Genomic DNA, 24976 nt, shown 5'->3' with positions numbered 1-24976 from the left:
GCAACTTTAATTCCATCTGCGACTTGAATCCCCTTTGCCACATGACCCAATACAGTCACAAGGTCCCAGAACTAGGAAGTAACGTCTGGACATCTGGGGACTGCTCTTCTGCCAACCACATCACACCAAGGACACTGTAAAGAGCTGACTTCTAACTCTCCAGGGGGCTTTCCATCTCCACTGTCCATCAAACTTCCATTCAGAGCAACTAGCCTTTAAGCAATGTGATGAGAACCTGGGCCTAGATGTTGCAGAGGGGAGAATCAGCCTCTGTGATGGCTGGACAGGACAGAGGAAAGCTGTGCACAGACAAGTGCCAGAGCCTTGGTTCCTGTGCTGGTGTAAGGCGCTGGCGCTGGTGGTAGTTTAGTCACCAAATCGTGTCCAGCCCTTTTGCAACCCCATGGACTGTAGCCCACCAGGCTCCTCTGTTCATGGGATTTCCCAGGCAAGAATGTTGGAGTGGGTTGCCATTTCCTTCTCCAAGGGGATCTTCCCAACCCAATGCCTCTCCTGCATTGCAGGCAGATTCTTTACCGCTGAGCCACCAGGGAAGCCCCCGTGCTGGTGTAAGGAGCTGCATCAATTCCCAAATGGAAAACAAATAGAGCAAAGGTGCAGACACCTCTTGAACCTTTCTAAGAAGACAAAAGAAACAGAGCAGGCTGGAGCCAGTAGGAGGGAGGCTCTGCCCAGACTTCTCCCGTTCACTGTTCTGCGCCATGTCCCCACCGCAGGGTCACCCTGGGTCAACAGGACAAGTGTGGTCCTGGCAGCTCGTGATCTGGCAGTTCCTGCGCACCTGTCACAGCCCACGTCCACTGTGACAGCTGTCCATTGCAGTGAGGGGGAAGCAGGTAGGGAGTGGGGCCAATGAACACTTAGGGGACGTGTTGTGTGGCAAAACCCACAGGTGATTCTTCCCTCAACCTTGCCACTGTCACACCGCTCAGGAGCAAACTGCCCTGAGCTCTGGTCACCTGCCAGATGAGCAGAAGAAACTGGTTCATCTGCTTTGCCCACAAAGACCAATCAACACAGAGCAGGGACATGGTAATGCCATCTTAAACACGAGCCAGGCACAGGCAAACAAGGATTGTTTTCCTCTCATAAAACATCTGCTGCTAATACACCTCACAAGAGGCCCCAGTTTTCTCTCCTAGAGCCAGGCACATGCACCGCAGTCTCTTTGGGAACATCCGGTTTTGCAGTTCAATGGGTGATACAAATATTGCAGATCAGGAAACTTTTCTTTGGGGTGCACAGTTTGGGGAGGTTGGGTCTTCTTCAGTCTCGTTGCCCAGATAAGACACCTGGAAGCTGATATCACCCCTCTTCTTATTTGAGTTTAAGTTCAAATTATGGGATCATTGCAGAAGAGAAATATATTTGCTGCACTTGCGTTTTGCATTCAGGATTAACATGGAAAAGATCGTGGCCCAAAGATAGGGCTGCTGTGCGTGGGGCCCTCTGTGTGGAAGTGAGGACAACACAGTCGACTTGCAGTTAAATCGAAGGAATGAAGTTTAGGGCAGAAATCCTAGAGCTGGGGCCCTGGGCCAACTGCCATAAGGAAAAAGGACCCTCAAGAGGCCGTAACTGGAGAAGTCAGTTAAAGAAACAAGGGTGAGGGAAGATCTGGTCGCCTGCTTAGCTGTTTTTCCTCTCCCAACTGTCCAGTTGTCACTTCAATTATCACCCACTCCTTGGAAAACCCCAAACCCTCTGCCTGTCCAGAGAAAGACCATCTGCTGCCCATGCCCCTGGACAGAAACTACCCTCAAACCACCTCCCACAACATGCCAAGGAAGGGGGGCCTGCAAGGAGAAACAGACTTAAAGATGAGTCAGGATCCATACTGAGGAAGGACTAAACCCAAAAAGCAAGGAAAAGGGTAAAGCCAACCAGGAAACCACTGACCAACCCCAAAGTGGATGAGGGGCATCTGACCTCTATATTGTGCCTGTAAACTTTAACACAGAGAGGTTCTCAGTGTCTGTGGCAAAGGAGTAGCTAATGTACCACAAAACAGAAATCAAACTGGGGGGGAACATACTGACAACACCCCCGGAATGCAACACACTTGATCTTCCTCAGGGAAAGCATTTTAGCTCCAGAAACTGAAAAACCAGGACTTCCCTGGTGGTCCAGTGGCTAAGACTCTGTGTTCCTAATGCAGGGGGCCTGGGTTTGATCCCTGATCAGGGAACTAGATCCCACATGTTGCAACTAAGACCCAGCACAGCCAAATAAACATTAAAAAATAGAAGAAATTGAAAAATCGTAAAGGTATCAAATGCCATCTGACAGACATGTCCTTTGTCCTGATTCCAATGCCAGAGAGTGTAACAACCAATTTATCAACCACTTGAATTCAGGGTCACTCAGTGGAAAACCAGAGCAAACACCAAAGTGTGCAAGCAGGTTCAGACACAGGCTCAGGGTGCACCCAGGTGATTGTGGTTTCTATAGGAGCCAATCTAGAAAGAGCATGGAAAAGATACTACCACATCTCTGTATGCAGTCAGGTGAGTCCATACAGGCCCCTCATCTTGTATATCAGCTCTGCTTCTGCTGCTGCTGCTAAGTCGCTTCAGTCGTGTCCGACTCTGTGCGACCCCATAGATGGCAGCCCACCAGGCTCCCCCATCCCTGGGATTCTCCAGGCAAGAACACTGGAGTGGGTTGCCATTTCCTTCTCCAATCAGCTCTAAACACCTGGAAAGACTCTCCATTGGAGGCTCAGGCAGAGAAGGGAATGTCGTTCAGATTGGATAATGCATTTGGGTTCTTTCAGTTCTTTCCTTGTACTAGCCTTACAACTGAGGCTACTACACGCAGACGGTGAACTTGATCTTTTTTTTAAAACAAGTCTTAAGTGCCTGATTTCTCCTCTCTGAGGATGGCTATATCAGTTCAGAAGATGGAGTAAAGGACATGCTTCAGATCACATATCATCAGGTAGTTCATCAAAGCAGATTTATTACAGATGCAAGACCAAGTGCCCAGAGGACACGTGGGTGGTTGCTAGCATCAAAACCACCAACATGGAAGTGAGTGGGAAAAGATTCCCTATGTCATTTTCGAGGAGGTGGGGGTGGGCTGGGAGAAGTATGTGCCTTCTGTGTGCAATGGCCTCATCAACATTCATCAATCTAATACAAAAACAATAGAAAAATGTACAATAACAAAGTACACCAATAAAACCAACCTCCACTGCTACAGATCTTTCATGTTTAAAGTCATCCTCCCCAACTGTACCATTGTATGAAGCTAATTCACTAATTTTACAGGAGAGGATTCAGGCCTGTGGAGAAAACTGGGGACCCTTGGCTGGATGTAGGGGGACAAGTTAAAATCTCTACTCCAGATTTGCGTTGCCAGGCAACCTGGTCACCCTGGTCCCTGGTCGGCCCAGGGGGACCCAGCATCCCACAAAATTATCAAGAGTGTAAATATATCTATGGGGAAGGAAATGGCAACACATTCCAGTATTCTTGCCTGGAAAATCTCATGGACAGAGGAGCCTGGCGGGATACAGTCCATGGGGTCGCAAAGAGTTGGACACAACTTAACAACTGAGCACACAAGGAGGTTTTATTTCTTCTTTGGGTAACTATTTGTTTGCACTCAAAAGAATGACAGTTTACAATTATTTTAACTTGTATTTGTATTAAAAATCAAACCAGTTGATTTTGTAATAATAAATGTCCACATTTTAAAACTGAAAAAAAAAAAGAGAGAGAGACTGTAAATATATCTAAATGGAGAATTCCACTTCTGCTTATGATTAGCTTTCCACCTGACGGACCACATATACAAGGAACCAAAAAACAAAACCAAATATTTTTACCAATCTAGTTAAATGTGAAAAATCCAAACAATGGTCACTAATAATAATTAAACACTTATATTAACAGGAACTTTGAATGAGCCAGGTACTAGGTACTTTAGATAACTGTTGCAACAGAACTTTGTGACAGGTTGTATTACTCCCATTTTACAGATGGAGAAACCAAGGCACAGTAGCATTAAGTCAGTACTATGCACTGGGTTGGCATTCAAAACCAGCAGTCTATATTTGGAGGCCATGTTTTAAACCCATGCACTGAGCTACCCAAAACCTGAGCCAGGGAGACCAGCAGCTGTAGGTAGGGTTCTGCAAACCCAGAGGCTATCATCTCAGATGCCTTTACACTGAGGCCTGGGGGGCTTTTTATAGACTCAACTGAATTGATACTAGCAGCTAGTGGTGACATCGGTTAGTCCTCACTCTCTCGAATGTGTATGAATCACTTGGCAGAGTAAACCATGTTATTCTAAGTCCCTAGGGCAGGGAGAATGTGTGCACGTGAGTGGTAGGGGCAAGAGGGCGGGGGGAGTATGGTACAGTGGTTTTGTGGTACAGTGTGGTACAGTGGAGCTGGAGCATCCTGGGCCCAAGGCCTGTACTTCTGTCACTCCGGGATGCATGAACTTGGGGAATTTAAGGGTCAGTGTTTCTACCTGTCAAATGGGGATCACTTCAGTTCCTGATTTTATGGGTTTAATTCATGCAAGATAATCAGAATCTATTTACACAACAATCATCATGACTGGAGGATTAAAAAATTCCACTGATAAGAACTTTCTTTAGTCATATTCTGAGACTCTGCTCACCACAAACGCTTCACAAGCCAAGTGCACTCAGCAGAGAACAAGCCTTCTGATACCAACAACACACGGCCGTGAATGAGTTTCACAGTTAATACTAAGAGGCTTTCCTCACTTTAATAATCTTTTCTTTGCAAAAGTTTTCCTGGTCCTTAAAAGTGTTTAATGTTTGCTAGTCAACAAAATATTGATGTTTCTAGTGGGGAATTTCTAAAACAAACACACAGATTTTTTTTTTTTTAAGTTCTCTAATCAATCTGTGACAGATTTAGAATGAATTCTCCTTTTGGGCCTTGGCCCCTGCCCTTTGATAATATGCTCCATCACATGGCTGGTTTTTGAGAACCAGTTCCCTCTTTACAGACATAGGAATTGGTGCCTGCAGGTGGTAAGAAGGATCAACGGGACCAGACACAGGGGCTGGCCTGGCTTCTCTTATGAACTTGAGGAGGCAGTAAAACAAACTTCATGGTAAGAAAAGTGAACGTATTATGTCGTTTTCTGTTTCTGAATAGAATCTGAACTAGGTTGTGGCCAACATATGACACCAACTTCCGAGTGTGGGAATAACAGGATTTCAAGATTCATGCCTTCTGGCAGCATGCCTTAGGTTATATTTAGAACTCTTAAATTGCCGGGTTTTTTTTTTTTTCTTTTCCCTTTTTCTTTTCTTTCTTTCTATTTTTTTCTTCCTTTCTTTTATTATCATTTAAGAAAAGATCAAGAGGAAGAGCTCGGGCCTAAAGGGTGTGAGTTTCATGACCTGCGGCTCTTAAGCAGCCAGACCACCCACCCCAAGGCCGAGAATGTTAAGCGCGCGCCCCGTGCGGGTGAAACACACACTTTGGGGGGCTGTGTCGGCAAACGGCGGGCCCCTACAAGTTCTCATTCGCGTGCTCTGACGATCCAGCCAGACAAAGACCGCAAGTTCTCCGGACCACAGATTCAGACAGCCTGAGACCGAGTCTCCTCAAATTAGGCCCACTCCCTGCCCGGGGCGCCAGAACCCACCGCGGAGGGGGCCCTCAGGGAGCTCCCCGCGTGATCCTGCCGCCCCACTCCTGCTCGGGCCCTGCACCTCTCTGCGCTGCGGCCAGACCCCGGCCCCTCCCGGGCCCCGCGGCTGCAGGCCCACGCGCCCCGCGCGCCCCCAGCCAGTCCCGCCGAGGGGCGCTGCCCGGTCCCCCGCCGGCCCCTCAGGCCCCGCCCCCGCGGCCCCCGGCAGGTCCCCGATACCCACCCGGGTCCCGCACCCGGGGCCGGATTTGCGCCGGCTCCCGGAGCCGCCTCCGCCGCCACTGCAGCCGCCGCCAGTGAGGTTTGGTGGGGCGGGGACGCGCGGCGAGGCCCGGCCCCCGACCCGCCCCCCGGCCCAGCCCGGCCCCCGGCCCAATCAGACCCGCCGCCCACCCCACCCCCGCCAGCCCCAGTCCCAACCGGCCCCAACCGTGTCGCGGAACTGCCCCAGTCACCTTCCGCTCTCCGATACCAGGCCCCGTCCCGGACGCCCCCTTCCTATTCCGGGCCTCGCCGCCCGCCCGGGCCTCCGGCCCCGGGACTTTGCCCCAGTGGGAAGCCCCGCGCCGCCGGAGTGAAGGCAGGACCCTTGGGACGTCCCACGTGCATGCTCGCCCTCTCTGTCCCCCCCTCTGCTTTTGTTTTTCCTATTTTGGGATAGGAAGAGAACAACACCCACCAGGAGGCCACGGGGCATCCCTCTCCAGCCATGAATTCTTCGCAAGAACCTCGGGAAGGGGGTACTGAGCCCCCCAGGTCTGGAGATGGACAGGCAGGCACTAAGCGGGGGCTCGGTCCCCGAAGGCGCGGCCGGCTCCGGACCCCCTCGCGCCCCTGCCTCTTCCTGCCATCCTCAGGACACTTGACCGTCCCATGTCCCCGGCTTCCCGGGTGCCCTGCGCGAGCCCCTGGTGCGCCAGAGTGGCCGGCAGGACACACATTGACACGGTTGTCGCTTTACAGAAACTGAGTCAGGTTAGGTAGAGCTCGGACTTAGAGATGGAGAAGATGCGTATTTATCCTTTAATACATTTACAGAGTTAAATATTCTGTGTTTCTAGTGTACACAAATGGCACAAAGGCCTCCTGCACTGCAAGCCCAGCGCGTGGTCCCTGCCCGCCGGATGTTGACGGCGTCGCATAGCAACTGGAGATGGCGGAGCCGGACGGCAGCGCTGGCGGGTAAACGGGCCTAGGGATCTGGAGCCTCGGAGCTGCCCCCACACCTCCCCCTTCCCATAGCCCCCTAGGCACCCCTTCCCTTCCATGCCCTTTTCCTCTCTCCTGTACCCCTGCCTCCCCTCTCTCTGGGCCTTTCCTGACCTCCCCGGTCACCCCCACATTCCTGCACGCCCTTCTGCCTTCTCACCTCTCGTCCCTTTGTCCTCTCCCGCACCCTCCCTTTTTCCCCTTTTCTGGGCTCTCCTTTCTCTGAAACCGGGGACTTGCTCAGTCCACAGTAACCATGGCAACCACGATGCTTGGTAATCCCTGCTGCAGAGCCCTAAGAGCAGGGGTCTCTGTGCTGGATGCTGCCCAGCGAGGTCAGTGAGAGGGAGACCAGCCCAACCTCACCGGGACTGGAGGTGGCAGGTGATGGACTGGGTTCGGTATGGCCAGGCAGCCCCACCGTGAATGCCTTGAGCACACAGATAGGCTGTAGTCAGGTAAACTAACACAGGACCACCAGGCCTCTGCTCTCTTACACTTTGTTTAAAAGGATAGAGACTATTTTAAAAAATTTACCTTTCACATTGGACCTCTGTATTGTTTCTTTCTTTCTTTCTTTTTTTTAAGGTGGGTCTGCGTCTACTGACATGGAAAAGTCCAGATTACAATAAATGAAAAGACTAAATCCAAAACAGTGTATATAGTGTGATCTCTAATTTGGTGGATGGGTGGCTTTAAATGCACAGAAAAATATTTGAAAGAAGATATCCTTGGGGCTTCCCTTGTGGTCCAGTGGCTAAGGCTCTATGTTCTCAAAGCAGGGAGCCTGGGTTCAATCCCTGATCAGGAAACTAGACCATGCCACAACTAAGACCTGGCACAGCCAAATAAATATCTAAAAAATAAAAAATAATACATAAAAAATATCCTTAAATCTCTTACTATTACGTCTTGTTATCTTGAACAGGAGAGAAGTCACAGGGGATTTTCATTGTCTGTGTCACATATTGCTATATTAGTTTGACTTTTAATTAGAAAAAAAAACAATTTTAAGAATGTGACATTCTTGTACTATCCAAATCATAGGGAAACTAAAAGTTTCTAGAGTATTTGTCCTTTTTGTGCAATTTTCTCCTATTTTGTTTTTTATTTTCCCCATTTTGTCACAAACACAAGTATATTTAAAGTGACCTTCTAGCATAATCTACTTGTACTGTTCCTTAAATGTTTCAGTCATTGCATTTTTCGCTCATTCTTGGAGTGATTCTTGTGCCGTGTGACAGGCATGGTCTAGTGCTGGTATTGGTGACAAGGTCATGGCCATCAGCCTAGAGAGAAGGCAGACAGTTAACAAGTAAATATAAAAACTAGATATATAGACAGTGAGGAGGGGAGAAATGCCAAGACAAAGAAAGATGTTATTTGAAACTGTTCAATTGTTTCTCTGCCACCAGGTCTCACTTGGGAGGCAAATCGTCTTCTGAAGGAGAGGAGGACCAGAATGTTGAAGGCGGCAAGGTGAAGTTCCTTATGGGATGAATTAGTCTAGGCTGTATTGACTAGGAATTAGAGTTCAGATTTGTTTAAGAAAATTACACGATGATCCTATGACCTTGCTCTGGAACAGACTCGGTTCAGTTGCAGAGAAACCTAATTTCCTTCCTCCTCCTTCTGAAGTGTTGATGGCTCATCAAGAATGCCTTGGATATCCCACAGCTAGATCACCCTGAGTTTGTCAGAGCTCATTTCCTGTAACAAAGGATGCAAGATATTTACCAAAAAAAGAAAGAGCAGATAAGCTAAACTATGAAACATAATCTCTTAGCGATGCTCCAAGTGTATAGATGCAGTTTTCCCATCAGTATAATTACCTTACTAAGGATAAAATCCACAAGATCCTTTACAATTTGTCTCCTGATTTTTTTTTTCCTGCTTCATAGCTACAGGTATCATCGATGGAGAAGAGCAACGACCAGAGAAATGAAGAAGCTGAGGGTGCTACAGAGCATTCCGAAAGGGAAATTGAAAATGATGGGGAAGTCACAGCCCAGGGGGACTATGGAGGAAGCCAAGGGGAAATGGAAATGGAAGAGGAATTTGAATTAGAAGAGGAATTAGAATCTGATTTGGAAGCCATGTCCCCTGAAGGGGAAGTCAGTTCTCTAGATCTGGCTTCCTCAGACATCAGTCTTGGGGAGGGACCGAAAGATGAAGTTGACCGCGCACACCCATATGAAGAAGCAAGGAGGGAAATGGGTCTTGAGGACAGAGAGTCCCCCCACCCATCCATATCCACAGGAATGGGCTTCGTCACCACAAAGAGCTCCCAGCAAGTACTAGGCCTGTCTGAGCAAATGAACCAGGTGAGTAGCCTGAGGTCTATAGTGTTTTACTGCTCATGACGTTTGTAAATCTATGTGAGGAACTCAGGGTACACTATAAATAGTTCACATGGCAATGCCTGTTAGAAATGTCTTAGCAAACTTAAGTCTCAGGAGCCACCATCATAGGCCAAGAGTTTCTGGACCCTCCTTTGTGTTCCCAAACCCAAGTTGGAAACATTCCACGTAAGGGCATCCGGGTGTCCAGTCTCTGGAGCAACACTGTCCAGTAAAACTCTACATGATAATGAAAATGCTCTCTATCTGTGCCGTCCAGTATGGTAACCATTAGTCACGTGTGACTACAGAGCACTTAAAATGTGGCCAGGGAGATAGAGAAACTGAACTTTTCACCTTTTGAGGATTCTAATTAGTTTAAATGTATATATCCAACTGTTATAAGTGGTTACCAGACTGGACAGTGCAGCTGTGGATAATAATAGTTATAGGCTTACTTTTACTTTTTACTTTTAAATCAAGTACACACAGAAAAACTGAGTACCTTAAAGAACTTTTAAGAATGTTTTTTAAAAGCATTTGACAGTAAATTGCCTCCCAATGTTTTCATACATGTTTTCCACAAACAGCCATGTGATAATTATCAAAATCAATGTGGTACATTACTAAATACACCTCAGGCTTCCTTCACCAAGTGTCCTAGTAATGTGTTTTATAGTAGAGCTCCACTTCAGAATCGCCTGCTGCCTTCAGCTGTATCGTCTCTTTAGCCTTCTCAGTCTGTCCTTGACCTTGATGACCTTGACGCTTTTAAAGGTCCCAGGCCAGCTGTTTTGTAGAATGTCCCTCAGCTTGGTTCTGCCTGGCATTTTCAGGTCTCCAGGTTTAGAATGTCACTGAAGGATGCCATGTTTTTCTGGTGTTCTATCAGGTGATGCCTCAGTTCAGCTTGTCCATTACTGCTGGGCAAGCCCCCAAATGTCTGGGCTGTAACTCTCCGTGCCAAGACCTTCCTCGCCAGGCCCAGGCCTGATACCTGTGTCTCACCTTGGGGACAGCCTCTGGAACCCACCCTCCTCATTTTGTCCAGACTCATCACTCCATACTGGGTCAACTCCACCTGTTGGCTTTAGGTTTGATTGTTCTAGAAGGGAAGCGAGGGGTAGGGCAGGAAGAGAAGGCATTATATTTATTCATCATGTACTCTGGGCTGGACACTTCCATGCCCTTTACATGTGTTGTCTCAATGACAACAACCCTATAAGGTGGGAACTATTATTATCCCCATTGCTCAGATTAGGAAACTGAGGAGCCAAAGGACTTCCTGACCCAGAGGCATGCAGCTATGGTGGCAGTCATGCTTGCTCTGAACTGTGAAGTTCTTCCCCACCCTGTGAAAGCTAAAGAGATAATAACTTTAGAGAATCACATGATTCAATATTTGATGTACCATAATTAAGCTTTATGACTACAAATGACAAAAGCATATCAAAACCACTTGTAAGATTTTAACAACTAAACAGTGCCCTCTTTTATGAGAGCCAGGACCGAGAATTCTCAGATGGTCCAATGGTTAGAACTCTGCACTTTCAGTGCCAAGGGCCTGGGTTCAGTCCCTGATTGGGGAACTAAGATCCTACAAGCCACATGGCACGGCTGAAAAAACAAACAACCAAACACAGCCAGGAGTATTAAAGCATAGGTCGCTTGCTGAGCTGTGAACCCAGTTTGCATCCTCAAGTTTAGTTTCTAGAAAACTCACCTGGGGGACTTCTCTGGTGGTCTGGTGGCTGAGACTCTGCCTTCCTGATGCAAGGATCCCAGGTTCAATCCCTGGTTGATTCCACATGCTGCATCTAAAGAACCCTCATGACTCAGCTAAGACCCAGAGCAACCAAATAAATAGGTAAATAAATAATTCTTTTTAAAAAGAAGATTGGTATGAGAGAAAAAACAGTATGACTTGGTATCTTAATAAAACCTCTTACTTTATAAGAAAAAGAAAACTCACTGGGAAACAGTCTCCAAATTTGATCAACCAGAAGGGCAGAGACAAACCCTAAGAGAGAACCCTATTTCCCTCCTCCTAGCTCTCAAGTAACTTAACTGTGGAGCGGGAGCTGCTGGGTCATCGGTGTGGTCATTAAGAAAAGCCCTTTCTGGATCCCCCCAGAGGTAGGCTTTGGACTCTGGGCTCCCATGAATGTCACTGTGGTTCTGGATGCCTCAGAAGTCATTTCTAGAAGCAGCATCACCCGAGGAAAAACAGCTGGAAAAAGCAGGAGCTGGGCGTTGAGACAGCCCTTGGCTGGCTAGGCGAACTTAAGCAAGGGCTTCAGCCTCCATGAGCTGCTTCCCTTGCAGGAGACAGAAATGACCGGCATCCACCTTGCAGGGTCCCATGCAGGGTCATTGTCTGCTCTTACTCATGTTCACCAGTTCATCAGCAGCAGTAGTTATTGTCAATGATAATCATTGCAAGAGTCCCCTTTAGAGTTAAAACGGAGCCAGGTGCTTGGGAAAACATTTTCTTCTGGAAATGTCCCCAAAGTGAAACCGTTTGAAAGAAGAGAAGAAACGGCTCTCTCGGGAGACCCTGGACAGGGCTCAGGCTTTCAGAAATGCTGTTTACCAGCTTCGGGGAGAGCAGTATTTGGGAATAAAGAAACTCACATCCAGCACATGCCCATCCCTCAGTGTTTACACTTTGCTACAGATCTAGATGGGCAGAGACCACTCCTAAATCCCTCATTGGGGTGGAGGCAGGTGTTTTTTGTTTTGACAATTGCAAAAGCCAAATGATATGCAAGCAATTTTCTATTGCTTTACCAACTGTGTTAAATTTTGAACAGTGTAATAATCAAATTTGAATAACACCTCAGTCCTGACTAAACCCTCATAAATTCAGATTTGGTTGTATTTGCTCTTTACAATCCCAGGGAGCGCCCCAGCAGAAGGTCTTTCCTCTGGAGGCTGGGCATCACCTCAGACAGAGCCCGGGGAGCAGCGACACATCCCTGGGTCTTGACGAGCTGCCTCCGGGCACAGAGGTGCCCTTCACCCCGGAGTCAGGTACCACGGGACAGGCCGCTTCCCATCCCCTTCTGTGCAAGGGCTCCCACTCCTTCGCCCCCGTTACCTCGTTTCCTGTTGGGCTGTGAGCCTAAAGATAAAAATGTCGTTAACAGAAATGGATAAGACACGTGGAACATTTGTTTTGTTCTATCTAATTTAATCCTTTCACTTACCTGGTGAGGAAGGAACTGTTCTCCATTTTACACACCATGAGAGTCATTAAGTAACTTAACCATCTAAGTGGCAGAACCAAGCCTGGGCCGAAATCCGGTGACACAGCCCTGGCCTTCTGGTCTCAGAGGGGCGCTTGGCCCTAAACATGTCCCTGTGGGCTGAGTTTTCCAAGGTGCTTTCAGGCACATCCCTATCTTTCCACTTGGTTCTGGTATCCCAGTGTTGAGTACATGAGAAAGCAGATTGGGTTATTTTATATTGTATATAACCTGATGGGAAGAGCTGACTCATTGGAAAAGACTCTGATGCTGGGAAAGATTGAGGGCCGGAGGAGAAGGGGATGACAGAGGATGAGATGGTTGGATGGCATCACCGACTCAGTGGACATGAGTTTGAGCAAACTCTGGGAGACAGTGCTTAGTGACTAAACAACAACAAGTATTCCATTTGATGGTGGTGTGCAGACGATTCAGCCAACAAAACCTCACCTCACCTGCAAGAGACGTGCAGGCAGCACTCCTCTAAATGAGTTAGAAACTAAACAGGATCTCTCCAGCTCAGGAAGGAAGAAAAGCTGAAACTTGAGCCTCACTGATTGCTTTTCAATCGTATCAGTTGTTTTCCTTTAAAAAAAAAATTTAGTCCATCATTAAGAAGCCCCCTTTCTGTTCATTATTTATGTATTAAAAGGTATCCACAAAATGTGTTTGCTTCTTGTCTACCTTTAAAGTTCAATCATTCCTACAAAATATGTTGGATTAGCTAGGAGAAAATTCATGAGCAGAAGACCCTGTGAATAGCATTGTGAACCCTAACCCAAGGGGGTGCTTTGTCTTTCTCTTTTCCCTCATGTTGCACGAGGCTGGGCATTTAGCTTTCTGATGAACTCCCCCCAGAGAAGTACTCTCTCTATTAACTCCTCAATAACATTTGCTGTTCCCCCCTTACTTGTCCCCCTAGAGCCCGACACCCACCCCAGGGAGGGAGCCGCGTCCTCCTTCCTGGACAGGATCCAGCAGCTAAGCATGGTGGAGGAAGGGGGCCTGGTGGAGACAGTGGAATCTGAGAGCAGCGATGAGGCGGAAGAAGACAGATCCCAGCTGGTGGTCTTGGACCCAGACCACGTAAGACATTCGGGGGTTTTGCTTTTGCCCCACACAGGCGAAGTTGGACTTAGAGACACTGCCGCATTTGCCCTGTTCTGCCTGGAGCCTCCACGGCCCGCCTTTTACCCAGCAAATGCCGTGCTCTGTTTCACCTGCTCCCCGAATAGATTATCTGCAGGCTTTGGGCTGCCACCGTGTCAAGTGTATTCTCCATTCAGGTTCATTCACTCAGACTCAGCATTTCTTTGTGGTGGGGGCTTCCTGAGCACTGTAGGGTGCTGAGGAGCACCCCGGCGCCTCCGCCCACCAGATGCCAGCAGCGCCGTCTTGGTTGTGATGGCCAGAAATGTCTCCAAACTTTGGGTGGGGGCAAGGTCACCTCCACTGAGAGCCATTGCCTTGCGTGTCCCATGCCTCTGGCAAGTGGGGAGGATGGGTCTTGACTGGGACTAAGGTTGCAGTGGGAAATGGGGCTCAAAGTTCATTTGGTGCTGGCATCCAAGGCTCTGCTAATCACTGCCCTTCAGCTCCAGGGATTAAACCAGTACCACCACCCCAGCTCATCCTGTCATTTTGTCAAAATATGCACTCAGGTCCTTCAGTGCCTACGGTGAGACCACAAGTGACTTCCGAAGAATCCTGGGCAGAAGTGGGGAGCACCCAGTATGAAAGTCATTTCTGTCTCCGCCCCACCAAGAGCTGTGGCTAAGCCCTGGAGGGGACAGGACAATAACTGGCTATGCTCTTCCATTGTTCTAGCCCCTGATGATAAGATTCCAGGCTGCCCTGAAGAGCTACCTTAACCGGCAGATAGAGAAAATGAGGCTGGAACTTCAAGAACTGGTGCGTACCTGTCCCACCTCCCACTCAGCTGTGCTCCCTCCTGCATCTCCATGACGTAGTTTCTCTCTCTGTTGCAGAGCGTGGCCACCAAGCAAAGCCGAGTCCAGCGGCAGGAGTTAGGGGTGAATCTTTACGGGGTCCAGCAGCACCTGGCCCGCCTGCAGATGCAGCTTGAGAAAAGTCACGACCGCCACTCCATCGCTGCGTGCACGAGGCAGCAGAAGGAGGAGGAGCTGCAGAGGGTGCGCTTGCTCTACGCCAAGACCTGTGAGACTGCCAACGAGGAGCGCAAAAAGCGTAAGGCAGCTCCGCGTCCTTGAAGGTGTCCCCACATGCCACAGAGACCCCAGGGGGATCCTCACCTGCCATCGAATCCCTGAATACCTTTGCAACCGGGTGGGGTGGCCCAAGTACCATCATGACCCCAAGGGGTGTCCCCGTGTGCTGTCATGACCCTGCGCCACTGTGGGATATCATGAAAGGCAAGAAGCGTTCACATCCTGGAGGCATTCCCATCCTTTTTGGGAAGGAAAGACATGTCTTAAAATGCACCTAATTAGGCAAAGCAGCAAACACTAAAAGCAGGCAGGTTGGGTTTATGGAGTCAAAAGTGGGAGAGGCTGCTGGGCTGCTGGGATGGAAGATAGGGTCTCCAGAAAGCAGGGAAGAGTGGGAATGGGCAGGGTTTAAGCAGGTGGGGAGGTACAGGTGAGGCCAATCCAAAGTGCAGGGACCCGTGATCCAGAGCCCTGCAGCCCCAGGCTGTGCGGTGGGTTAAGGGGAGCAGGGGACTCTGGAGCAGAAGAGACCACGGGGCTAGGACTAGTCACTGTTCCTACCAGAGTGAAGCCCTGCACAGAGTGAGGCAGTGGGCCACAGTGAACAGCGTGGTCACAGCAGATTACTTCAGTTTTTGTGTTTTTCGTGTTTCCGACTTTCTTTGTCACCTCTGTGTGACTATTATAATGGGGGAAGTAACCTAAAAGAATTTGGAAGAAAACAGAATCACACCTGTATCTCAACTGTCAATGGAAAGAAGCATTTGGGACCCTGAGAAATGTAGGAGAGGATTCTGGATGGAGTTGGGGAAGTGCTCACTTAGGGAGCACTCCTCCCTGATTATCACCAAATTAACAGAATTACCAAAAAGAGAAGAGCAGGGCACTCACACTGGAACAGTGGAGCCACATCCTCCATTTATAACAGAAGTTAGGCCAATTTGAAAGAGGATACAAGCCCCCCACTCCCTCCACAAAGGGGCAGTCAGTGCCCACCAGCACCCTCATCAGAGGCTCAAGCGCAGATGGGCTTCTGGAAAGGTCCAGTTGTCTTTATGGACACTGTGTCCTTTCTGGAGGTCACCAGGGAGCAGGAGCAGAGCTTGCTCCACTGAGCAAGGACCCACCTAGCAGCACCATTTCTCCCTTCTTTGAACTAAAGAATTCGGGTGATGGTCCCAGCCCTGCCCACCAGGTGCTGCCACTGCCCTGTCCTGTAGGTGAAACATGGGCCTTTGCCTCTGGACAGTGTCTATGGTTGCCCACCTTACCTGGGAGGGAGGTGAAACCCACCAGTCAGTAACCTTCACACCCAAGTGTGAGTCCACAGCAGCCATCCCCAGACAGGAGAGCAGACCTCTCCACAGACAAGCATCAGGTTCTGAAAACAGAGCATGTGCCAACTGGTGTTTGACGTGAGATTTTAGAGGCTATCTCACCAGTCAAATGGAAAACAACTGTTAGAGAAAAGGACACTCAGAATTAAAAAATAGAATCATCATCCCCCCCCGGAGAAGGCAATGGCACCCCACTTCAGTACTGTTGCCTGGAAAATCCCATGGACGGAGGAGCCTGGAAGGCTGCAGTCCATGGGGTTGCTAAGAGTCGGACATGACTGAGCGACTTCACTTTCACTTTTCACTTTCATGCATTGGAGAAGGAAATGGCAACCCACTCCAGTGTTCTTGCCTGGAGAATCCCAGGGACAGAGGAGCCTAGTGGGCTGCTGTCTATGGGGTCGCACAGAGTCGGACACGACTGAAGCAACTTAGCAGCAGGAGCAGCAGCAGCAGCAACATCCCCCCCTCCCCAAAAATGTACGAAATAGATAAATCAGCACTGCTGAAAACTGAACAACTGAATTTGTATCCTAAAAGTCCAATGTGAGGAATTCTATCCAGAATTCAGAGCAAAAACCCAAAGTGATGGACATTCTGAGAAAGAGATAAAAGACATGGATGTAGGTCTGGTAAAGTCAGCACCCATAACATAGAAATTCCAGGAGATTAGGGGCATTAACCAATGACATCAGAGGAAAACGTTTGCATGAGTTCAAGAAAGATGAATTTTCAGGTGTAAAGACTCATGTAGGGCCAGGTGGGTGGAAGGAAAAATAAACATGCCCAGACATAGTTGGTGAAATTTTTAAATTCCAAAGGTAAAAGGAGGGAAATGCCATAGGATTACAGACAGGACAAAACCAGACGTCCCCTATGTTATTCAACCCTCCAGAGGGTGGAAATTTTGGGAAATTCTTCCCAGGCTTGTTTTATAATTCTCAGTATAATCCTTACTGGAAAAAGCTTACAGTGTACAAAAACATAGTGATCCTACTTACATAATATGAAAATCCTAAATAAAATATTAGCAAATATTAAACTTTTGCTCAGCAACAAAAGATTAAGTTCAGCAATATATGAAAAGAAAAAAATAGCTCCTAGCGAAGAAGGGCTTAATTCTGGAATAATTTGAAATTAGGAAATCTACTGATTCATTGCACTTTTTTCTTAAAGGAGAGAGAACAAAAAGATTTTCTGGGTGGATGCCCAGTGGATATTTGAATAAAACTCATTATTCAGCCTAAACTAGGGTAGAAGGAAATTTCTTTGTAAGTGTTTATCAGCAACTAATAAGACAGTTTTACTCAGTGGAAAGCCCTGGAGTGATCATAGCTAAGGTAAGGAATGAGATGAGGATACACTGTTTTGGACGTTCCAGCTATGAAAGTAAACAGAAAATATAAACAAAGTGTAGATTCTGGATATGACATCATGAAACTCATTCTCCACCAATGGTATGATTGTTTACCTAGAAGATTCAAGATTACTGTTGAAAAAGAAGCAAATAAAAGCAATAAGAAATCTATAAAGTAACTGAATACCAGAGTTATAATTTTCTTTTCTGCCAGTCATATCCGATTATGAATTATTAATGTAATTTTTAAAATCTCATCCATGATAGCTATAACAGCCATAAAATACTTAGGAATAAGTCTAATAAGAAGCAAGTAAACCAGACTTCCCTGGTGGTCCAGCGGTTAAGAATCCATCTGCCCAGGCAGGGGACCTCGGTTAGATCCCTGGCCTTGGAGGATCCCACATGCACTGGGGCAACTAAGCCTGTGCCATAGTGACTGAGCCCGCACGCCCTGAAGCCCGTGCTCTGCAACAAGAGGAGCCATCACAATGAGAAACCCACACACCACAACTAGAAAAGGCCCACACACAGCAAGGAAGACCCAGCGCAGCCAAATCAATCAATCAATCAATAAAAAGAAGCAAGCGAACCTGTCTGAAGAAAAACAATAAAACTTTACTAAAGGATATAAAACATTTAAATAAATGGAACAGTCATGATTATAATGGGATGGGAGGATGCACGGTATATAAATGTTATTTCTCTAAATTAACAAGCAGTTCACTGCAAGTCCAGTTAAAATCCACAATGGGATGTTTGGGCGAGCTTGAATTTATTTAACATAGTTATTTATTATTTTTGAGGAGTAATAATACAAAATTGAAGCTCTCTGGAGTCTCCCTCTGGCCCAGTCCAGCCCCCTCTGCAGAGTCACAATGGTATTATTGATTCTTGTATATTCTTTTAAAGATATTTTTGCATATAAAAGCAAAGTTATAAGGGTGTGGTATTTTTTTCTATTTTTTTAAACAAGTAGCTGTGTACTATGCCCACCACTCTGTTCCTTGCTTTTTCCCCCTTATCAATGCTTGCTAGAAATTATTCCAGAGCAATACCTTAAAAATTCTCCATTCTCAACAAATCGATTTTCAAGATCACTTGGAACGCTAAATGCGTAAGAATATCCAAGAAAATTTTGAAAAAGAAGTGTAATGAGGGAATATTGTCCTAACAGGTATCAAAGCACTGCATCAACCTACAGCAATAGAAGCAAAATGGCTCAAGGGAAAAAAATGGGCAAATAGATCAATGGTGCAGAGTAGGGAGTTCCAGGAAGTTTACTCTGGAATCTGTCTATTTACTGCAAATTGAATGTACAGAGTGCACTTTAAAATCACTAAATATTTTCGCTCATCTGACCATCCAAAAAGGAACACTTAGACTCCTATTTCATGCTAAGCAAAGCCTGTTGACCCTGCATTATCTTTCCGACTTCCTTTTCTAACACCAGGTCAAGAAAACTCTGCTTCTAGAGGACTCACCTGCTGAGGTCAGGCCCGTCTGATAATTACCCTTTTGCCACAAAACACAACCTGATCTCAGGAGTGACACCAGGGCAGAGCTCATGGGTGCTTTTCAAGACTCTACCGACCCTGTCTTATTACATGAAGGGCCCTTCAAAGCCTAATAGGTAAAAGACTACTATCCTGCTCTAGAAGAAGGGGTGATGGTATGAGCAGGCAAGTCAAAGAAGGAAAAGGATAGCCGGTCTTCATACTGTGAAAACAGACTTGATTTCACTAATGTTCAAAGAATACAAATTAAAAAGAATATTTGAGCACTTCCCTGATGGTCTAGTGGTAAGAATCTGCCTGTCAATGCAGGGGACATGGGTTCTATCCCTGGTCTGGGAAGGCAACTTATCCCATGCTGTGGGGCAACTTAGTCCTTGAGCCACAACGACTGAACCCACAGGCCCTAAAGCCCATGCTCTGCAACAGAGAAGCCACTGCAATGAGAAGCCCAAGCACCGCAGCTAGAATGCAGCCCCCGCTCGCCGCAACTAGAGAAAGCCTGCTTGCAGCAATGGTGACCCAGTGCAGGCAAAGATAAAATAAATGAATAAAATTTTTTTAATTAAAAAAATTTTTGAAATATTGGCTCTCAGTCACTCAGCCAGAAAAGAAGGAAAGAGGGGGCAGAAGTGAGTGCCCTGGAGGAAGGGTGGGCAAGCTCCCTGATTCAGGTAGGGTGGGTTATTCAGCGCTGTCTGCCATAGCGAAGGGCCATAGGCCAGGCGACTTGAGCAATAGAAGTTTGCTTTCTTGTAATTCTGGAGGCCAGATGTACAAGATCAAGGTGTTGGCAGGGTGGTTCTACCTGAGGCCAATCTCCTGGGCTTGTGGACAGTCATCGTCTCCCTGTGTCCACACAGGGGCCCATCCACTGTGTGTCTGTGTCCTAACCTCCTCTTCTCCTAAAGACACCAGTCATTCGGGCCCACCCTAGTGACCTCATTTTACCTTAATGACCTCTTTGAAGACCCTCTCCCCAGATACACTCCTACAGTCCACCCAGCAACCACTCTTTCTACAAAACTCCCCCCTCTTTTCCCTGTACCCCCTCCATTCCCCTCCCCTATAATTCTTATCCACATGGGACCCAAAGAATTCCCTAGTGTTAGAGTTTTTAAATCATCTTGGATGTTAAAAAAAAAAATGTGTTTGTCAAGTTTAAGTCCACCCTTCAGAAACACCTGACTCTAATATGATATTCACCCAGCAGCCTTTCAATCTATAAATCGATTTTCCATTTGGATCTACACACTGAATAAGGAACGCTCTACGCCAGTGAACAGTTACTGGTGGAAGTCTATCTCCCTAAATAAGCTGATGTTCTAGCTTATAAATCCATCTCATGAGAGTTTTGTTACAAGGAACCCATACTTCAGTGGTGTTCAGCCCACCCTTCAGGCTGGTTTTTCTCCCAGGAGATTTAGGACCGAACCTGATGTTGCCAACTCCATGTGGTAAGAAATCTGTAAAATTCACACAAGGCCTCATAACCTTGACACTGTTTCAAAACATCCTTGGACATGAAGAATCTCTAACATGTGGTGGGAGTTGGAGAGCATGTTGCAGTTGATGGGCATCAGTTCAGTTCAGTCGCTCAGTTATGTCCAACTCTTTGCGACCTCATGGACTACAGCACGACAGGCCTCCCTGTCCATCACCAACTCCCGGAGTTTACTCAAACTCATGTCCATTGAGTCAGTGATACCATCCAGCCATCTCATCCTCTATCATCCCCTCCTTTTGCCTTCAATCTTTCCCAGCATCAGGGTCTTTTCCAAGAGTCAGTTCTTTGCATCAGGTGACCAAAGTATTGGAGTTTCAGCTTCAACATCAGTCCTTCAATGAATATTCAGGACTGACTTCCTTTAGAATGGACTGGTTGGATCTCCTTGCAGTCCAAGGAACTCTCAAGAGTCTTTTCCAACACCGCGGTTCAAAAGCTTCAACTCTTTGGCACTCAGCTTTCTTTATAGTCCAACTCTCACATCCGTACATGACTACTGGAAAAACCATAGCCTTGACTAGACGGACCTTTGTTGGCAAGCTAATGTCTCTGCTTTTTAATATGCTGTGTAGGTTGTTATATATTCTGTCTCTCCACCTATTAATAGACTGTAAGGTCTTTGATGGCATGGTCTGGGTCTTTGTGGTTCTAAGGCTGTTTCTCAGGCCCATCCCACAGTGGGGGGAGGAGTGCTGCGTCTGTGCTGGTCTGTGTGCAGTGCTGGGACACCCTCCCCCTCTCTTCCCAGTGGCAGCTCTGCAAACCGAGATGGAGACCCTGGCTCTGCATCTCTTCTACATGCAGAACATAGACCAGGACGTGCGTGACGACATCCAAGTGATGAAGCAAGTCGTGAAGAAGTCAGAAGCCCAGCGCACGCGGGCTGAGCTGGAGAAGAAGCAGCAGGTATTCTGCAAAGACGATGCCCACGTGACGATGGCTACACCTTGGATTTCCCAGTCAGCCTTGCCCCTGTTTGAACACCACAGCCCTGGGGGAGCCGTGTCCAGCCTGGGATCGCTGACATGGGTCTGGGTTGGTGGGGACCAACCATGCATCTTATCCCTTATCATCTCACCATGCATCTTATCTCTGCCCTTCTAGGACCTGCACGTGGACCGGCTGACGACCCGAGCCAACCAGCTGGAAGAACAAACCTCCCTGTTCGAGGCCCAGTACCACGCACAGGCTAAAGACACTCAGATGCTCAGGAAAGCAGTGAGTGAGGTACGCATCACCCACGCCATCTGGCAGTGCCTGGGAAGTGCCTGCATGCCTGCTGAGAGGCTGACTGAGCCCTCAGTTAGCGGGCCCTCCCCCTGCACATCTGTCTGTCCTCATAAGCATCTCAGAGCATCTGACTGACTCACGGTGATGATACCAGCTGACTGATGGCCAGTATTCTTACTCTCATCGTAGCAGTGATACACTAGAAGATGTCCCAGGAGCTGGGACATTCTGTCCTGCTTGCTGGGACATCCTTAGCAAGCTTCTTAGCAACAGCAGACCTCTTTGAAGGAGAGCTGAAGTTTCCCTAACCATTCTCAGCCTGGACTGCTGGCACACCTGGGCAGTGCCCACATCTCCATTCCATGGCGAGTAAGAGAGAGCCCAGGCTCAATGCAACGCCAAGTTCAGTGACTGGCACTGGAAACCAAAATTGCTGTTGCTTTTTAATCTGTGAATCACCATCTATCTTCATACGTGCAGTGACAGCATGAAAGAAACAGTTTCACTGAAGGAAAGACAAATGGGTGGGCTTGAACAAACAAACAAATATACCTGAGGCCACATGGGAAAGTGCCCAGTTCTCACCAACCTGTGAGTATACTTAATCTAGAATGAATGCCCATCAGAATCTCGGCAGAGGGAAGCTTTTTAGTTAAGAAAGCAATTTTTAACTTTACCTAAAATATAAATTCAGAGGACTAGCAGAGAAGTGTCCAGGGAGGAAAGTTCATGAAGCCTGTTTGCCCAGAAATAACAGGTTTCCTGAGACATGAGACTTTCTAGGCTAACACCAGGGGAGTCCAGGAGAAACCAGGATGGTGGGTCCCCCCTAACATTAAATACTATAAAGCCCAAGTGGCTAAAATAATGACTTACTGGAGTCAGGGACAGACAGGTAGGCTATGGGAGCCTGTGAGAGAGCCCAGAATCAAGGAAACGTTTGCATAGAAATTTCATGGATTGTAAATTAATGGAGAGCAAGTGAGTTATGCACCCAATGGTGTTGGGACATTTGGTTAATCATTTGGGGGAAAAAAAAATCACATCTTTTCCTCATACCACACACTAAAACAAATTCCACATGGGATCAGCTATTGAAATGAGGGAAGCTATACCAGAAGAAAGAAAAAGAAATATTTGTAGAGTCCTGGGCTGAAGAGGGCTTTCTAAGCATAATACCAGTAAGTTTGGTGGTGTAAAGAGATTTTGAAAATCAATCCAGAATCTGCCACGCACATTTCTGCTCTGTGCTGATCACACACACACACACACACACACACACACACACACACACACACACACACACGACGCTGTCGTTTTTCTTCCATTGCGTCTTTCTGTGTCTCCCACCGCTCCCTGCTGGCTGTGTCCTGCCAGGACAGGGCCATCCCATGTTTGTTCATCCTGCCTTTCTGCGCCCAGAAGCAGGGGGCTGGGGGGAGGGTGGGGGCCGTGGCAGGTGCACCACAGACACTGATGACAGACGAGGGCAGGGCAGGGGTTTTCCCAACCAAATTGGCGAAGATGAGCAAGGCAACGGAAGCAGGGCTTCGGCACTGATAGTGGGGGTGCAGCGTGCCTTCATCAGGATCTTTATTCAAGGGCAGTATTGCACCACATGTCACAGGCACCCACCCCGTGCCCTAGCACACTCTCCCGAAATATCACTGTTCAGCCTTCATTCCAGGGAAAATGGGCATGCAAATTAACTTTTTGTACATTACATACTCAGTGAAGAAAATGAATAGAGAGTCCCTGGGGACACAGTGCTGTGTGTGATAGCAAAGAAAGTCCCAAGAAGAGGACATTGGTTAAACAAATTATGATATATCCATACAGTAGAGGACTATCTCACCAATAAAATATTTGCTGACATGGAAACCCACTCACAATATGCTACTTTTAAATACTAAGTTATAAAACAATAATAGAATGTGATTGCATACACACTGGCAAATACAACACACACACACACACACACACAGGAAGATAACATCAGGGTGATAGAAATGTAAACTTCAAATAATGAGATTATTTTTATTTTCTTTTTGCTTATTTACATATTCTAATTTGCATAGAACGAACACTTTTTTTTAAATGGGGACTGTGTTTAAAACATTTAAAAACCGAATTCAGCTCAGTCTTTACATCTCAGCCTGTACCTTGGTCAACAAGCCTTTGTCTGGCAGATTGGGGAGCTCCGTGGGAGGGCACCTGCCTCTGACTGACCGTCCCCACTGAGCCCAGCCTGGGGAGGAGCCCAGCAGTTTTGGCTCCTTCTGCCTTAGCCAGGTACCATTGGTGCACAAGCTGGTCCATGCCACAGAAGGGGCTTCTCAGTTAATAACTTACCCAGATCCAGAAATGTCTCAGCAGTCATGGTATAATTAACTCACCACTTTATGCTCTATAATGGTAATGAATAGATGATTTATTAAAGCCCTGACGACAGGAGTAGGATTCCCCAGTGCAATGCCTCCTTTCACATCCAGCTCTGCCCTCTTATCATCCCTGTGAGTGTTCGAGGCTGCTCTGACCTCCTCCAGTGTCTACCATGCACGTCCTGCAAGAGCAGAGGCTGATCGGACTCAGCATCTCCACTAAGATGCTCGTGGCCTAAAGAGGGCCTCCCCCGAGCCCTCACCCTGTGCCCCTTCCAAGAATCAGCATGAGGCCAAACTGCTAGGAGTGCAGTGATTCCCCTGGAATGACACATAAGGACATTCATGAGACCCAGCACTTGGGGTCGAGCTGAGTGTGCTGGGCCTACAGGCACCGTCCCCTCTGATCTGATGGCCCCAGCATGTGGGTACTGTTATTGTTCCCGTGTCACGGCTGGGGCTCAAGGCTCAGGCAAGTGTTGGATGGGCCTTTTGAGCCATGTTTAATTTCACGTGCGTCCTTCTGTTGCTGCATATAAAGCAAAGCTAGGGTCACAGAGGAGGAAGGTGATTTGGGAAGCTCGGGGCTCTCTGACGTCCTTTTGGGGGCTCTGAGCTTAATGACGTGAGACCAACGTCCACGTAACCTCAACTCTCCATTGCAGGCCTGCACGGAAATAGAGGCCATCCACATGGAGAAGAAGCACATCCTGCAGCAGTGGGCCACCAGCCTGGGGGGCATGAAACATCGCGACGAGGCTCACAGGGCCATCCAGGAGGCGCTCAGGTACGGGCGGCCCTGCTGGTTGCCACGGAGGCGGGCTAGGCGTCTCGGGGCCACAGGCAGGGCCCTGGATGGAGCGGTGGGAGAACTCGTGACATGTGGGAACTCGGAGGCGGGTGCAAAGTGGACTCCATGCCCGCCTCCTCCCAGGCGAGCACGGAGCGCCCGTCCCCGGCTCTCCTGGGACAAGGGGGTGCACCTGCAGCCCTGC

General features: G+C 47.8%; 2 protein-coding genes across 5 annotated transcripts in view; one reads left to right on the top strand and one right to left on the bottom strand.

Annotated features, from left to right (window-relative positions):
• The window catches only part of TBC1D16 (TBC1 domain family member 16), an 88300-nt gene extending 82338 nt beyond the window's left edge, over nucleotides 1-5962 (bottom strand). For all 4 annotated transcript variants that reach the window (XM_018063644.1, XM_018063645.1, XM_018063646.1 and 1 more), the window contains exon 1: nucleotides 5894-5962. The gene's annotated coding sequence lies outside the window, so the exon portion shown is untranslated. The remainder of the gene's footprint in view (nucleotides 1-5893) is intronic.
• Nucleotides 6132-24976, top strand: part of CCDC40 (coiled-coil domain containing 40) — a 44915-nt gene continuing 26070 nt past the window's right edge. Inside the window, exons 1-10 of the mRNA XM_018063643.1 lie at nucleotides 6132-6852; nucleotides 8295-8358; nucleotides 8781-9203; nucleotides 12119-12251; nucleotides 13389-13552; nucleotides 14294-14377; nucleotides 14455-14674; nucleotides 21119-21276; nucleotides 21475-21597; nucleotides 24647-24768. Coding sequence (XP_017919132.1) covers nucleotides 6824-6852; nucleotides 8295-8358; nucleotides 8781-9203; nucleotides 12119-12251; nucleotides 13389-13552; nucleotides 14294-14377; nucleotides 14455-14674; nucleotides 21119-21276; nucleotides 21475-21597; nucleotides 24647-24768 — 1520 coding nt within the window. The 5' untranslated portion in view covers nucleotides 6132-6823. The remainder of the gene's footprint in view (nucleotides 6853-8294; nucleotides 8359-8780; nucleotides 9204-12118; nucleotides 12252-13388; nucleotides 13553-14293; nucleotides 14378-14454; nucleotides 14675-21118; nucleotides 21277-21474; nucleotides 21598-24646; nucleotides 24769-24976) is intronic.

Source organism: Capra hircus, chromosome 19, assembly GCF_001704415.2.
Source record: "Capra hircus breed San Clemente chromosome 19, ASM170441v1, whole genome shotgun sequence".
NCBI lineage: Eukaryota > Metazoa > Chordata > Mammalia > Artiodactyla > Bovidae > Capra > Capra hircus.
This window is presented reverse-complemented; position numbering and strand designations above follow the sequence as displayed.